This window comes from Delphinus delphis, chromosome 6 (genome assembly GCF_949987515.2).
Source record: "Delphinus delphis chromosome 6, mDelDel1.2, whole genome shotgun sequence".
Lineage (NCBI taxonomy): Eukaryota > Metazoa > Chordata > Mammalia > Artiodactyla > Delphinidae > Delphinus > Delphinus delphis.
Window position 1 is genome coordinate 3,650,684 of NC_082688.1, and position 16,741 is coordinate 3,667,424.

At 60.1% G+C, this 16,741-nt stretch overlaps 1 protein-coding gene across 2 annotated transcripts in view; it reads left to right on the plus strand.

Annotated features, from left to right (window-relative positions):
* The first annotated feature begins 42 nt into the window (after positions 1–42).
* RALGDS (ral guanine nucleotide dissociation stimulator) overlaps positions 43–16,741 on the plus strand; it is a 46,984-nt gene continuing 30,285 nt past the window's right edge. Inside the window, exon 1 of one of the 2 annotated variants that reach the window (XM_060013872.1) lies at positions 43–207. In XM_060013872.1, coding sequence (XP_059869855.1) covers positions 190–207 — 18 coding nt within the window. In that variant the 5' untranslated portion in view covers positions 43–189. Of the gene's footprint in view, positions 208–14,956; positions 15,105–16,741 lie in introns of those variants that run through there. The other variant, XM_060013871.1, reaches the window with a different exon arrangement.

Sequence of the window (16,741 nt, forward strand, 5' to 3'; positions counted from 1 at the left end):
CGCAGACAATGGGAGCGGCGCTGGCGGCGGCGGTGGCGCTGGCGGAGCCCCGGGCCCGGCGGGGACGGGAGGCCGCGCCATGAGCCCCGCAGCCGGGCGCCCCCCTGCGCCGCGCGCGGGCCGAGGCCAGCGGCCTCTGCGAGCCCTGGGCCCCGCCCTGGGGCCGGCGATGTGCTGCCAGGGCTGAGGATGATGGTAGATTGCCAGGTGAGTGCCCCGCCCGGCCGCGACCGCCCTCCCCACCGCCAGGGGGTGGAGGAAGGACCGCGTGCCCGCCCCCCCCCCCCGCCCGCACCCCATCCAGCCGGGAAGGAGCACCGCGCCGAGTCCACGCGGAGCGCGCGCTTACGCAGCAGTTCCGCGTCCCACCCTTCCTGGTACAGCTGGGAAACTGAGGCCAGGAGAAAGACACGGACTGGCCCGGGGCCACGAGGTGGGCAGAGTCCAGAAGAGAAGGGAGGGTTCCAGCCTCCAATGCCAGTGCTCAGCCACTATCATGGGGTTTCCTTTGGGAATGAGAGCCCCTAAGATTCTGGGCGACCCCTGTTCACCCCCACCCATGAGGGGCCCTTTCCTCTCGGTATCCCGACGCGCCACAGGTACATACACACACATTGACTTCACAGGTGGGGACCATGGCGTAGATCCAGAAGAGAGTGGACACAGAAGTGACAAGGGGGAAAGAAGAAATTGGTTGGAGGCAGCTCTACCACGGGGCAGGACCATCTAGTCTCCTGGCAACATGCCCAGGGCTCAAAGCGTGAGGGACAGAGGTGCCAGGCAGACGGGCTGGGCGTCTCCAAGGTTCCCGGGGGTCGGCGTAGGCAGGAACAATCCCCAGGGCAGCCTGGAGAGGACAGTTCCTCGGGTCCTGCATCCACCACTCTGGGCGCCTGGAACTAGGATGATTCCCCCGTAGTGTGGAGGGAATTACAGGAGAGAAGTCCTCGGTTTACTCCACTGTAATTTGGGGTGCATAGATGGAGTGATCCCGAGGGTCCTGCAGCTCGTAGAAGAGTCTTTTGGCCTTGGTTCTCCATCCCTGACCCACTGTGCTCCAACTCTTCCGAGTAGAAAATGCTTTCTACTCCTTCGAGGTCCTTCTGAGCAGGGGGCAGCCTGGGGGCCTGGGGACCTGGGGACCTGGGTGGCACAGAATGAGGCAGAGCATTGGACCACGTCTTTGTTGGCACCTGGGGGTCCTCATTTGGAAGTGGGTGGAGTCACTGCCCTGGTTGGAGTGAGGAGGCGTCCGGAGTGAACTGGACACCAGGACAGTGGCGGGAAAGAGGGGAGCAAGAGAGGCTTCTGAGGTCCTGTACATCGCCCCTGGAGCCGGCATGTCCTGCTCCTTTGCCCCTCCGGGGTAGGGAGAGTCGCTGCCTTGACTACACCCAAACAAAGGTGTGTGTTTTGTTTTCTGGTTTTCCTGCCTGGGGCTGCAGTGCTGGGGATGACCACCAGGGGGCGGGCTGTGCTCACTCTGCTCAATGGAGCAACTGGAGCAGGGAAGGGGCACCCGGGAGTCATTCTGGGCATCCCCCTGCCTCCGACCCAACAGGCACCTTTTATTGCTAGCCTCCAGGTCCACAATATGAGCTGCTCAGAGGCAGGAGGGGGCTCCAAGATCCTCTATTGGTTCAGCTACTGTGCCCTGGGCACTCACCCAGGAGCTCACAGCTTGGAAGGGCAGATGGACAAAAGCAGGAAAGCAAATCCCCGTGAGAGAGAAGAGCAAGTGCTCTAGGGAATGAGTCAGGGCCCTGGAAGGAGGGCCAGGAGCCCCTGGAGGGTCTAAAAGGCCTCCAAGGTGACGTTGATGCTGTGACCAGAGAGACAAGAGCAGCCTAGCCCTGCACACTCTGTGAGCATGAGCCTGGGGGAAGGTCAAAGGTGAAGAGACTTGGAAACAGAAGATTTCGTAGCCAGGAGGAAGTGAGACAGGAGCCAGTGTGGCTGGGAGAGCTGAGAAGGAGAGCGGGGAGGAGGGCAGGGCAAGACCTGGAAGGACGTCCCGGTGTCTGTGCCATGCGACAGCATCCCCTAACGTAGCGCGTACAAGGACAAACACTGACCCTCTCAGTGTCTGTGACCAGGAGGCAGGCTCAGCTCAGCTGGGAGCCTCTGCCTCGAGGTCCCCCAGGAGGCTGGGCTGTGGTCTCAGCTGAGGCTCAGGGTGGGGTCTGTCTCTGAGACCATTCTCGGGTTATTGGTGGGATTCATCTAGGCAATGAGTGGGTGAAGAGAGATATTCCGGAAGGAAATGTCCTGTGGTCAGGGTTGATTTGAGGAGGGGAGGTTATGATGCTGAAGATGAGAATGATGATTGGGTCTGGCATCTACCAAGTGCTCACCTGCGCTCCATCCTCACTGCCCCAGGTCACCTGCATGGTCATCAGGTTCCTGGGCTCTGCCTGGAACACTGGCTTGGCTGCACTTGGCTGGGGTAGCAGAGGTGGTACTTGGTCCACTGGAGGTGGGGTGGTGTATTAGTTTCCTTTAGCTGCTGTAACAAAGTACCATAAACTGTGTGACTCAAAACAACAGAAATTTATTCTCTCTTAGTTCTGGAGGCCACCATGCTCTTTGAAGACTCTAGGAGGGGATCCTTCCTTGCCTCTGCCAGCTTCTGGTGGTTGCCAGCAATCCTTAATGTTCCCTGCCTTGTAGACGCATCCCTCCAAACTCTGCTTCCATACTCAAGTGGCCTCCTCTGTGTGTATGTGTCCAGTTTTCCCTCTTCTTATAAGGACACTGGTCATTTGATTAGGGCCCACCCTACTCCAGTATGACCTCAGCCTAACTTGATCATGTCTGCAAAGACCCTTTTTCCAGAGAAAGACAAATATCATGTGATATCGCTTATATGTGGAATCTTTAAAAATGGCGCAAATGAAGTTATTTACAAAACAAATAGAGTCACAGATGTGGAAAACAAACCTATGCTTACGAAGGGGGAAAGCGGCGGGGGGAATAAATTGGGAGATGGGATTGACATGTACACACTACTATATATAAAACAGATAACTAATAAGAACCTGCTGTATAGCACAGGGAACTCTACTCAGTACTCTGCAATGGCCTATATGGGAAAAGAATCTAAAAAAGAGTGGATATATGTAGATGTATAACTGATTCACTTTGCCGTACAGCAGAAACTAACACGACATTGTAAATCAACTATAATCCAGTAAAAATTAATTTTTTAAAAAAAGAGTGCTCCTAAAAAAAAAAAGACTATTTCCAAATAAGGTCTTATTCACAGGTGCACAAGGTTAGGACTTCAACTTACCTTTCGTGGGGACACAGTTCAGTCCACAACAAGGACATTGAAGTGATTCTACCCCCGAAGGCCAGGTACCCAGGTGTCCTCAGGGATGGGGGCACCAGTTGGGGTCTAATCAGGTCTCCGGGGCTTGGCCCCCGGCTGGAGGTTTTGGGGTGTGAGTGGAGCCTGGGGGTGCCCTGTCGGGGACAGCACGGCTCCGCAGCTCGGCGCGTCCTGACGCAGCACCAGCAGGTGGCGCTGTGCCCTCCTTGCGACGGCCCCGGCGCGGCTCTGAACAGCCGCGGCGCGTAGACAAAGGTCTCACCTTCCAGTTGCGAGGAGACGACAGACACAAAATTGTAAACAGTCCAGGAGCACAGTCAGTTCAGGGGTGACGCGCTGCGGAGGAAATCAAACAAGGCGGGGCCCCGGGGTAGTGACTGGGTGGCGACCTGGATGGGCCGCCACGGGGCCCGACCCCGTCAGACCCACAAGGGTTAGTTTTTCGTTTCCTGCTATACCAGCAAGCTGAGCCGACCCTTCTCAGCTGCTTGCAGGGGCCCTGCAGCTATGATTACACTGGGGGTGGTTTCCAGACAGCTCTCCCATTACCGCCGGCCGGGTGTCCGTGCGTCCCAGATGTTGGGGGGATCACAGAAGGCAGCCATGGGGATGGGTGGGCAGGCCGAGCAGGTCAATGCTTGAGGGGTCCCTTCCCCAGAGACCCTGCCCGAAGGGGGCGATGCTGCCTGAGCTCTCCCATGGCCCGCCTGGTGGGGTTCTGCCCGGTTGTACAAAGCGGGGAGCACCATCTGTTGCCGAGGACCAGGGCCCCTGGGCTCCCCGAGGCATCACTGAGATGCAGCAAAGTGCCCCGCGTGGCCCTGGCCCGGGAAGTGGAGGCCGTTTCTTCCTGTGTCCTTTGGGCGCTTCTGCAACTCACAAGGCCGGGGCCAGTAGCCCTTGGCGGTGGGTCACTGAGGGATTTACGCAGCGGATGTTCATCGAGGGCCTCAGAGCTGAGCACTTGGCCCGTGCGGAGCACCTTGACTCCCATCTGAGGGGATCTGACCATAGACACGAGGGACAAGGGTATAGGACAAGCAATAGATCCAGTGGGGAAGGCATTGGGCTGGGACCCTGGGGACCTGGGTTTGGTGGCCGCTCGGCCAGCAGTGGCACACTGGCCACGGGGCCACGCTCTGTAGAGTTTTAGGCCACTCCCACACCTCCATCCCGGGCTGCGGAGATGCCTGTTGTAACGACAGCCAGCCCATGGCACCTTCCCTGCGTCTGGCCTTGGGCTGCAGTGTCTCGCTGTATCTGCAAGATCAGCACTGCTGCCACCCTCACTTTTGGGAAACTGAGGCCCTGGAAGGCCAAGGGACTCCCACAGCTAGATAGTGGCAGGGCTGGTGAGGGCGCGTCCCTGCGTGCAGACAAGCCTGGGAGGGTCTCGGCATGGGCATGGGCGTTGGGGGCAAATTCTTCCAATTACAGTGAGCTCCCAACGGTCAGGGCAGGGCAGGCCCCAAGGTGGTGGTTAACAGCGGGAGTGGAGACGTAAACAGAGCTAATGAACCCCTTTGTCCTCACCCCGCTGTAATGAAGGCTTTGAACTCTGTTCTCTGCATTTTCTTAGGGTTCTGGGTTTTTGAACCTCAGTGAGCCTTCTCTTAGGGTCACGGCTGAGTGGTCTCCCTGGGGGTGGGGGAATGAGGTTTTGGGGCGTCAATGTCCCCTCCCAGGGCAGCCAGGCCAGGGTGAGGAGGTGGAGAGGAGAGGGCATCTCCCTAAAAATGATAAGTCCCAGGAGAAAGGAGAGTTCCCATGGCAACCGGGAGGAGTTGCTTGGCAACTACGGGTCCCCAAAATACTTGCCTGCAGGAAGGCTCGGGGCTGGGGCTTTCCCATGGGTGTGTGTAGCCTTAGCCACTCTGTGGCTGGTCTACCACACCCTCCTCTTCCACCCAGCAGCCTCAACCTCTGAGTCTTCCTGAGGGAAACCCTAGCCTGCTCCCCGCTCCCCATTGCCCCACCCTGCCAGCCAGCCACCTGCATCAGGCCAGTCTCCTAGCAACGGCTATTTCCTGGACACCTGAGTGACAGTTGATGGTAGCAGAATGTCATAAAGTGCAGGGTCAGAGGGCACAGCAGGTGGAACCCAGTACCAGCCAGGGTTGGGGGGAGTATGGTGTCTTGTGCTTTGCACCCCCTGCACGCTGAAGCCATGAGTCACCTGGGCCTGGAGCAGGGCGGCAACGCAGGGTGTTGCTGGAGGGGGCGACGGGTGGAGCGCTGAGATAGAGGATTTCTGTTCTGGGCCGCCTTGGAGACTTGGCTGTGTGGCCCTGGCATGCCCCTTCTTACTAGCCTCAGTTTCCCCGTCTGTAGTCACAGCTACCCTTGTACCCGTGTGTTCACCATTCAGTGCATAAATTATGCCACCTATGGGGCCTTGGGGTGGGAGGGTGAGGGACCAGGACCAGGCCAGGCACTGCTTCTTCATCTGCCCATCTGCATCCGTCTCCACGGTCCAGGGGAGGCAGGCGGCCTCGTGGTTAAGGCCATTCACTGGCTTTGGAGATGGACACCTGTGTCTGTATCCCAGCTCAGTGCTTAGCACTCAGTGTCCTGGAACAGGCATTAAACCCGTGGTGGCTCACTGCTCCCCAGTGTGAGGAAATGGGGTGCCACGGGGATGGAAGGAAGTCCGGCCCTGTGGGCCTCTTAGGGGCTGCTTTAGTTTGTGGGCGCTGACCCCGTGCCCAGCAGCCCCAAGAACAGGGATGAGGGCTGTGGGTAGCCAGGAAGGAGCCCCTCGACCACAGGACAGGGTGGCGTGTTGGAAGGGAGGAGAGGCTGGCCCCACTCTGGTAGGGGCCAGGCTGCCCAGTGGTTGGATTTTGGAGCTGGGCAGGGAGGAGTGAGACTGCTGGTGACCCCGAGCCAGGATTCTAGACTGACCGTGACCGTTCACTCTCTGAGTGACCTCGGGCCATCGTCTCACCCCTCTGTGCCTCCCTGGCCGCATCTGTCAAACGGGGAGGGGGCGTGCCCACCTCCAGGGTTGGGGGAGGCTCCGGCGGCACCCGGTAACCCGGTGCTGGACACCTGTGTTCGGCGTGCGGGCAGCGCGGGGCTGCCGGACGATCCTGGCCTTGACTGCCCAGTTCCCGCACCCCCGTCCCCAGCCCTCGCTTCGAGCGCAGCGGGAGGAGGGGGCGGGGCGAGGACGGCGCAGACAATGGCCCGGGACCCGGGCGCCGGCAGCAGTGCCCGGAGCGGGGCGTGGCGGCGCGCCCCTGCCGGCGTTCATGCTGGTGGTCCCGCCGCCGAGCGCGCGGGCAGACGAGGTGAGCCCCAGCCCCGCGGGTAGCCGCGGAGGACGGGCAGGAGGCCACCGGCGCGGGAGGGAACCAAGACGCTGGGGCACTGCCCCCACCCACCCTGGGCTTTCTGCAGGGAGGGAGCTCAGTTCACCGAAGTGAGGCAGCTGGGCCCTTGCCCCACTCCACCCCACCCCTCAGGGTAAGAGGGGGCGGGTCCACCCCGGGGCTGGGGGGGCACCCCAGATCGTCCCCGCTTTCTGGGTTGGGGTCCAGAACCGGTTTACTGGGGGAAGGCACAGGGCCTCTTCTCTGGTACCACCTGAGAGTCCAGGTGTGCCCACCTGACTCTTTGGAGCTGCGGTGGGGAGGGGGTGACCCTGGACGGTGGAGAGGAAAGTCCCCTTGGCCAGTGAGTGACCCTGAGCCCCAAAACTTACCCACCTCCCAGCCCCTCCACTCTTGGAACTCCACCGTGACCACAGGCCTTTGTCGCAAGAGGCCCTTTCCCAGTAACTGTCCAGCTCAGAACTGGGAGGGTGAGAACGTGGGGGGGAGGTGAGGAGGACAGTGTTGAAGCCATTGGGGCTGCCACCATCTGAGATGAATCTGTTCCAACGAGATTCTTGCTGCTACCCACCCCCATCTGTCTGGGCTGTGGCCCATCTCCATCACCATCTGTAAGGGAGGCCCTGGCCCCTGGTCATGTGGGAGGTGAGGCTGTCTAGAGGTCAAAGGGGAGAGAGAAGTCTGGGGCGATTTGCGGCATCCAGACAGGTAGATGCCTTCGCTCCTCCCTGCCTTGCTTGCCTCACCTGTGGACTCCCTGGATGTCAAGGTGTGTGAAATGTCCCTGAAGCACCTGGCACGGGCATAGGCAAGCCCTCTGCAGGTGGCAGGAAATGCCTTTAACCCTTCAAGGAAGGCAGGTGGCCGTGTGGCCCACCAGCTGTGTGGACAAGCAGTGTTGACCACCCTTGGAGAGCTGGGGGCAGGGCGCCAAGTTGAATCCCCGCCTATTTCCAGCTGGGGAAACTGGGGCCCAGAGAAGCTGAGAAGATTGTCCAGGCCGTACGGCGAGCTTTCCCTGCGTAGCCTTCTTCCCTGAAGCCAGCGTTCCAGGCCCCTGACCAACCCCCCACACCGCTGCCCGCATAGGGACTGGAAGGTGCGGACTGGAAGGTTGCCCTTTGACCTTCTAGTTGCTCGGGGTTGAAGTTCAAGGGCGAGGCAGTCCACCTGGCCTGAGGCCCTGGGTGGCCAGGGAGGTGGCAGCTGCGGACTTTGGGGGCAGGGAGCTTGTAGGTGGGCAGTGCCACGTCTGCGTCACGGCAGACGACGGCAACAACTGCCATTCTCCAGGATTTCAAAACCAGTTTCTTTCACAGCCGCTTGGGACCAGGAAATCCCAGCACAGAGTGTGGGCCTCCTTCCTCTCTCACCAGCCCTGCCGGGAGCAGGCATGGGGTGTCCCTGAGGAAGCGTGCTCACTGAGTCTGGGGACATGGGGTGGCCATCGCCTGGCAGTATGAAGTACAGGCGAGGCTCCTGGGGTTGGGTGTCCCATCCTGCACATGGACATGCGAATGTCTTGGGAGCATCCCCCTGCCTTTGGGTGAATATGTGCACGTCTGAGTGAATTTGTGGCCACGTCTGTCATCACGTGCCAGTAGTGGGCACGGCAGTCCGGCAGTGGCTGAGCGAGCACACGTGTGAAAGGACACGTGCAGACTCACGCCTGGTGCCTGGGGGAGGGAGAGCGTGGATCGTGCGAGCACAGGCGTGTGTGCACATGCGTGCATGCAGGCATCTTGCCTTTGCAGAGCACCAGGCCCAAGCCTTGACCGTGAGGAGGCTGGACCCCTCAACCTCTCATCTTTAAATGGGTTGAGAAGTGTGCCCGGCTCACAGGGCTCTAAAGTGCTTAGCACATGCCTGGCACGCGTGGGCACGCTCTTGCTGTCGCGTGGAGACCTATACAGCTCTTGGAGGGTCCCCAGGCAGAGGAGGCCAGCTGGTGCCTTGGCGCCCCTGTCCCTTGTCCCAGGTATGAGCAGGTGAAGGCCCTGGAGTCTCGCCTTCTGTGGGAGGAACCAAGGAAGGAGCAAAGTCCAGGGCTTGGCAGAAGGACAGTGGACGGTGGGAGGCTGGGACAAAGGCCGTGAAACTGTCACTCAGCCCCAGGGCACCCTCTCGCCCTCCCACCCCCCACCGTCCTGCTGGAGAAGAACTGTGAGAAAGAAGGCAGTGGGCACCAGCCCCACCATCTCCCGCAGCCAGCTGGAGCCCCAGGTCCTTTTCAGAGGCCAGGACAGCTCAGGAGGTCCCCCTCTGAAAGGGCAGCCCCGCTTCCCAGGCCCTGGGCCCCCGCAGGCGGGTGGGTGGCGGCGCCGGGTACGCAGTGTCCCTGGCACGGCAGGCAGCCTCCTCACCACAAGAGCCCGTTTGTCCTGACTCCCCTGGCCCTGAAGCCCTGACTGACCAGGCCCCGCTGGGCACAGGGGCCTGACTGTGGGCTCAGCTCCCTCTCCCCCCGCAGCCTCAGTAGGCCTGGCTGGGCTTCGGGAAGGGGCTTTCCAGGCCGGGCCTAACCACGCCAGAGCGAGCTCTGCTTACCCGACGAGCAGAGACCCGTTCCCGAAGAATTGTTACTGAGCTGGGGACTCACGAAGGAGAAAAAAAACCCAGGGTGAACCAGAGTTGAGTCGACTGCCCACCTCCCCCAACCGACATCCCCAGGCAGGCTGGCTTCTGGGAGCCTCCAGGCTCCTGTTTTCCAGAAAACCTGGCTTCCCCATTGCTCCTGCCTGGGCATGCCCCCCACCTGTGCTCCCAGCCCCACTCTCTGGAAAGCGTTTTAATGGCAGATTGGCAGACTGGGCCTCGCCCTTCCTCTTTGCCATTCCTCAGGCTCCTCTCTAGCCTCACCACCTCCTCCAGGAAGCTTTCCTGGTCATCTTCCCAGATGGAGCTCATTGGCCCCAAACCCTGAATATTTTCGAGTCCAGGAACTTAGAAGCCGGAGGGACCACCTGGACCACGGAGTATTTGTTGAGAGCCCACGGTGTGCCAGGCAATGTTCCAGGGGTCGATACGTCAGGGAACAGTGTCCCTGCTATCAAGGAGCTTAGACCCGTTCCAATAAGAGAGGGAAGAACTGAAAAGATGCTTAGAACACAGTGGCCTTTGCACTCCTGTGATGGTGTGCGTGTGCACGTGTGAGTGACACAGTCATCCATCTGCCCATCGGCAGTGTGAGAACCCACCACGGGCCGGCCCTCGTTCCAGGTGCTTGGGTATGAGGGCGAACGGGGCGGATCGAACTTATAGCCCAACTGAGTGGCGAGACACAAACCAATCCCACAGTGAATGATTGTGTTTTTTGTTGTTGTTGTTTTTGTTTTTGCGGTACGCGGGCCTCTCACTGTTGTGGCCTCTCCCGTTGCGGAGCACAGGCTCCGGACGCGCAGGCTCAGCGGCCATGGCTCACGGGCCCAGCCGCTCCGCGGCATGTGGGATCCTCCCGGACCGGGGCATGAACCTGTGTCCCCTGCATCGGCAGGCGGACTCCCAACCACTGCGCCACCAGGGAAGCCCTGGATGATTGTTTTATTAACATTTTATTAGTGGTACTTTCTCAGCTCGTCCACCTTATTTAAAGTTGCAGCTCTCCAATCCCATTACTCTATTCTATTTTTTTCTTCTCTAGCATGCTTGCCTTCAAACAAGTATTTAACTTATTATACTGCAGGACCAGAAGCTGATCTTTATCTGTTTCATTCCCTGGTATATTCCCAGCACTTGAGCAGGGCCTGGCATCTAGTACCTGCTCAGTTAATCAGTTGTGGTCTGAGTGTGGTGCTGTAGTTGGGCCCCCGGGGCCACTCTGGTCTGCAGATGGTGCAGGCTGAAAACCCCATTACCAGTCCCTCAGGGATGCAAGATAAACTGAAATTGCTTAGAGATTTTTACGGCAATTGGATGTTGCTGCGACATTTCAATTGCATTTTACGACAGTGTCAGTCAGTCCCGATTTGGGGATTAAAAAGGAAAACCACTGATTCTTCCCCACAGAGTGTCCTAGGCTACTTGAGGATAAGGTTTTTTGAACATGTGGCCTATGCCAGGCCCCATCCTAAGTGCTTCCACCCGATATTGCATTTAACCCATGCGAGCTTTTGGAAGCAGAGGTCATCCCCATGTGTGGCTTCGGACCAGGCTCAGCGCGGGGTGGGGAGAAAGTCACTTGCCAGCTCCCCCAGCCAGTGAGTGGCAGGCTCTGGGTTTGAGCCCAGACTCCGTCTACCTGGAGCCCCAGCTCGTGGCTGCCACTCTAATCCATGGAGTTGGATGTTGAACTCCTTGCCGAGCTGGACGCGGGTGCAGGCCCGAAGGGACGGGGAACTGTCCTCGGCTGCCACGGGAGGGGGCTGCTGGCACCCTTGGCCCGGCTAGATCCTGCTGGCGCAAAGCCATGGGGAGCAGCTGGGGCAGGGCCCGGATTCTCAGATCCTCGGCAAACTGTGTGACTCAGCGGGCTGGTTAAAGGGGCCGACGGGTGGACAGCCCGAGCAGGGGAGCCCTGTGGCCAGTGAATCAGTAGTCAGAGCAGCTGGCCGCTGGGTTACTGTCCTGCCTGGGGCGGGGCCAAGCCTCAGCTCTCAAAACAAGCACAGCCCCTCTGTCTTTCTCCCTCCCAGCTCCCCTGGCAGATGCTCCCTGTGGCTCTGCCGTTCCCAGGGGTCCCCACGTCTCCCCAGCCTGGAAGAGGGGACAAAGCCTCCCGGTTCGGGCGTGTGGCCTTCCACAAGTCACTCTGAGGCTCAGGCCCCCGATGGCCTTCATGTAAAGAGGGACCCCCTGCCCATGGAAGGGCACCTCGAGGATAGACTCTCCCTCGGCTCTTATGAAAAGCTGGGAGCAGCTTGGGAACAACAGCCCCAAAGCCAGACTGCTGTGTGGCTTTGGGTGAGTTCAGTGCTGTCTCTGAGCTCTGTCCCCAAGCTCTCCTGCAAAACTGCCTCACACATTGTGACGATTAAATGATATCCACACTGGCATATCAGTGAACAGCAGAAATACTAGGGAGGTCGTTGACTCCGGTTTAGGCATGGAGTTGGGGGTGGGGGAGGTGAACAGGGAAATGGATGTCAGAATCTCAAGCTGGGCCTCATACAGCGGACAGACCACCCACCCTGCTGACGGGGACCCAGCAGCCCCAAACCTGCCCGCGCCGCCAGGAACAAATCCACTTTAACCCAGTGCACAGTGGAGGAAAGCAAGCTGCCCTGGGGACCGGACAGGCCCAGGCATATACCTGAGGTTGGCACTGACCATCTGTGCAGCCGCGGGCAAATTGTTTGCCCTCTCTGGGCCTTGGTTTTCTGTTTTACAGCAGAGGTAGTCGCCGTGGCTTCATCTGTTTCACAAATGCTGGGTGGAAAGGTGTTTTGTCTCATCAGTAGCCGCTTCTGCCTGCAAGGCTTCTATTTGCCTTAGGTGAAACCCCCGGACCTAAGCCCCTCTCCCAGCTCGTGGGGCTGGGCCACTGGTGCGCACGGCTGTGGCATCACCCCTACCTAGCAGAGCCAGGCTGGTGGTGACTGTGTTGAGCGACCTGATGATGGGCCTCAGGTTCCCAGAAATGAGAGGGAGGAGAACCGGGCTGTCCCCACCCCCAGCAGGACCCCAAGTCAGGTCAGGAGGCTGCAGGAAACAGGAACGAAAGCTTGGCCCCAGGCCTCTCCCGCCTGCTTCCTGGACAGGATGTTGTGCTGAGTAAACAGCTTGAATTGGAGTCACCACTCTGGCTCTGAGTCACAGCTCCTAGCGACAGCCACGCGGTGTTTATAAACAGTGTGCTTCCCACCCACCAGGGCCTGCCCCCACTCCCCGCCCCCGGAGTCTGACGAGGGTGAGAGGACCCCACATGCCGGAGGCAGCAGGCTCCCCTGGAATCCCTCCCCTGCCCAAAGGGCTTGATTCGGGGCGCACGTCTGTGCGTACACGTGTGTCCCCGAGTGGGGTTTTGCTACGTCTGGGCTCGTGTGTGGCTGACGAGGTGCCTTATCCCGGGGCTGCCTGCATCGTGGGCAGAGTGCCATTTTCAGGTCACGTGACCTTGGTGTCCTGGGACAGGCGTGGAAGCCGGGGTAGCATCTCAGGGCTGGTGTGCATGTTCCCCGAGGCCACGCCCACCCAGGGCTCCGTGCACAGTACAGGGGCACAGGAATGGAGGTGGAGAAGTGGCGGGGGCGGGGGGGGGTTTGCAGGTGGAGCGCCCCTAACTGGTCCCAGCCTCAGAGCCCTGGCTCTCCGTGGCCGGTCTCCGTTCCAGGCCGTGACAGTGATGGTGTGGGCCATGTGGTGACACAAGGCCGGCAAGGAACAAAGGCGCCTCTGCTCTGCCCTACACGGGTGGGAGGAGGGGTGGATGGGCCCTGCCTCTCCCCCCCTCGCCCCTCCTCCTCAGGGCTCCTGCCTTTCTTGCCTGCAGCTGGTCCTGTCCTACCTCCTGGCTGTGACTCAGGCCCTCGGCCTTCCCAGAGCTCAGGGCCCACTGCTCGGGTCCAGCCCTGCCCGGGGCCTGGCCTGGCTCACAAAGGAATGGCCCAAATGTCTCTGAGGCCAGGCTGACCTGTGCGGGGGCTAGGGTCATTGGAGAAGAGCCCAGGGAGCCTTGTCTGGTGCTCAGGAGCTCCGGGAGGGAGACGTGCCACGCGGCACGGATCCTGGTACCCGGGAAGCCCTCAATAAATGCCTGTCAAATCAAAGGCATTAACACACAGACACACCTAACTGGGCAGCCTGGCTCCCTATTGGCTCCTGTGACCCCACCCCTGCTTCTTCTAAAGGCCTCCTGAAGTTCTCCGCCACCCCCAGGAATGTCCTCACAGTTGGAAAGGCTTTCCCATCCCGTCGCCCACCTGCTCATCCCTGCCACAGCGCTGGGCCCAGGGACCAGGAGGCCATGGCTCGGGGAAGGCCCTCCCCCATTTCATCCAATGCCTCCAAGGCTAGGGAGAGCTCGCTGGTCCACTTCCAGGGCAGCCAAACCGCATCGAGGGGTGCCCGAGGTCACATGGCCAGTCAGCTGGCAACACAGGGGGAGAGAGGCCAAGGGTGGGGTCTGCCCAGGCCCCACAGGGCTGTCTCCCTCCTCGGAACTCTACTGCCCCCTGCCTCACCCATGTCCTGCTGGAGCCTGCACGGGGCTTCTCCCCAAGACTGAGCACCTGGGGGAGCCCTGCCATGCCAGCCTGTCCCCGAGAAAGTGGACCAGAGCGTGTCTGCCAGCCCTCTTGGCCTCCCCTCTGCCGGACCAGGGTGACAACAAACATTTCCAAGTTATCCACTGGGATCCGGTTGCAGGGCTGCATGCCGGGCACCCAACAGACCTCACACTGCCGTCTGGTGGTTGCTCTTGGAGGTGGAGCCAGGCCACAGTACCCCTGGTGCAGGGGCAACTCCGCCAACATTCACTGAGTGTACATTACATGCCAGGCCCACGTCCATGGGACACGATCAGAGTGCAGGCCCCCCCAGTTCCAACCACGAACCAGGCCTGTGCTGAGTTCTTGTTGAATCCTGCAGCATCCTTGTGCCCATTTTACAAATGAGGAAACTGAGGCCACTAAGTCGCTGGCCCAGAGTCCCAGAGCTGCTGATAGAGAGCCCAGTCTCCCAAACCCACCAGTTTCCCAAAGGTCCAGATTAAGAGCCACCATGCACAGAAGGGCTAAGGTGGCTGGGGAGAAGAAGCAGGGGGTGCCTGAGTGGAGGTGAGCATGGGGTGAGTCAGGGCCGAGTGAGTGGGAGGGGGCTGGGGGCAGGGAGGACTTTGGATTCTTCTGTGGGCTGGACAGAAGCCTTTGGAGGGATTTTAGTGCCGGGGAAACATGCTGCGCTCTGGGTGCAGACATGCGGTGGGCGCCTGCAGGCAGGAAGACGGCTGCCTCGAGGTCTACCTGGAACCCCTCCCACTCAGCCCCCCAACCTCCAGATGCCCACCCACATCCCCGAGAGAAGCCCCACCCTAGGGGCTCCTGTGTCCCGGGGATCCTTTCTTCCATGAAAGAAAGTCTCCTGCCCCAGAGGTGGGGGGCGAGGATTTGAATTTGAAAACCTCTGTACACCGCCACCCCCTCCTATAATGGATCAGGAAACTGAGGCTCAGAGAGAGGAGGAACCTGCGAGTCCCAAAGGGAGGCAGTACCAGGCGGGGGCAGGAACCAGCTCTCGGTTCCGCGGCTCTGAGCTGCCTGCTCTCGGGTCGCCTGCGCCCCACAAAGCCACCGGAAGAGGATGTGAAACACTTGCTCAGAGAGGCAGAGCAAGTGCTGGCGGGGCTTGGCGCCAGGGCGGCATGCTGGGCCCCGGCAACCCCGCCAGGGCCCCGGGGCCTGATGTGCCTGTGGGCTGGCTCCGGACCCCCTGTCCACCCCCTTCTCCTCTCGGCCTCCACGATCCTGCGTGCCCAGCCGGCTGCCCACCAGGGTCCGAGGAGGGTAAGGAAGCAGCCCTTGGCCTCTGGGTCATCCTGGCATCTCTGGGTCTGGGCATCTGGGCTGTGTATGCCGACGAAGGGAGCGTATGTGGGCTCTGCAGAGGTGCACACAGACAGGACCCGGATTCTCCCTGTGATATCTTGGGCAAGTCCTTGCTCCCCGGGGCCTCAGTTTTTCCATTTGTCAGATGTGTGGGTTGGGCTCATCCCATGGCATACAATGTCTGGTTTGCAGCAAAATGAGAAAAATGGAGACAAGGTCGTGAGTTTCCCTTAAAGCCAAATGTATTCATTTAACAATTATCCATTTTTCTGATCGTATGCCCTGCTTGTTACTTTTGGTGGGGTCTTTTCTGAAACGATGGTAATGATAGTGGTGATAGTGGTAATGATAGTGATGGCATTTTTTTTTTTTTTTTTACTGCCCTACTTGGCAAAATAAACGGTTGCCAACCCTAGTTGGTCCCCGCAGTTTAAAATTAAATCCCATGTCTGGGTGCCAGGGGTGGAGGAGCTCCGAGGGCTGAGTGGCGGGGAAGGCTTCTGGAATTAGATGGTGGCTTAGAGAAAGCGGGGTCTCCTGCGCACCCTCCACGGGGCCTGGCAGGGCTCACACCTGCCTGGGGGCCCCACTGGCCAAGCTGCTTTGACCTCCGTGACATGTACTCGCCACCTTTTCTGACTCTGGGTGGTGATTTCCCCCCAGGCAGGGGGGATGGGGACAGGGCCCCAGGGTGCTGGGGGACACAGCTGGGCCCACCCTAAGACAGCAGGTCTGAGCTGCAGCTACTGGCCCGGCTCAGGACACAGCCCGGTCCACCCACCCTTGGCTGGCTCTCAACCTGGTAAGAGTGGGAATTCCTGGCCCTGTTTACCACGGGAACAGGTATGACAGCCCCGCGGGTGACACCAGGCCTAGGCACTCGGGCGCCCGACTCCACTGGGGCCGGCAGATGGGCAGACAGACTGGCAGAGGGCCTCTCTGGGAGCCCACCCCCGGCCTGGCTCCCACCCCATGATGGCCCAGGAAGCCAGGCCTGCCGAGCCCAGAGGCAGGAAGGGTTGGGTGTTCCTCGCCTGTGTCTCTGGGGTGACCACCAGACGGAGGGCCGTCGCCCGCCGTGCTGCTCTCCAAAGCCCCACACCTTGGCCGAAGACACCTCTGCCGGCACCGGCCACCGAGGTGAGTTTCCCCGGCAATCGGTGCCTCTGCTGAGAGACTGGCTAGGCCGCGGCCAGGGCCCTTGACGTCCTCCCCTCCCGTCAGAACTGGTGGAAGAAGTTTGGCTGGAAGCTGCCCGGGGAGGCTCCATCTCCCATTCTGGGTGTGAAAGAGGAGGCGGGTGGTGGTGGTGGTGGTGGCGGTTACCCTGGTACCCGTGTCTGCCCACCTGGCCGGCCTGTCTACCTGCTCCCTGCCCAGGCGGGTTAGGGTGGCTGTGGCTTGTCCTAGCGGCTCCGCGAGTTCATATGATGCGTCTCAGATTACAAAGAGCTCTTGTGCATTGTTTCATCATCTTTCCTGAGAGCCGAGTGGTGGTGGTATTACTACTACTAGTATTATTGTTATTATCCCCCTCTTACTGATGGAGAAACTGAGGCTAGGAAGGTGCACAGCAGGGACTTGAACACAAACCT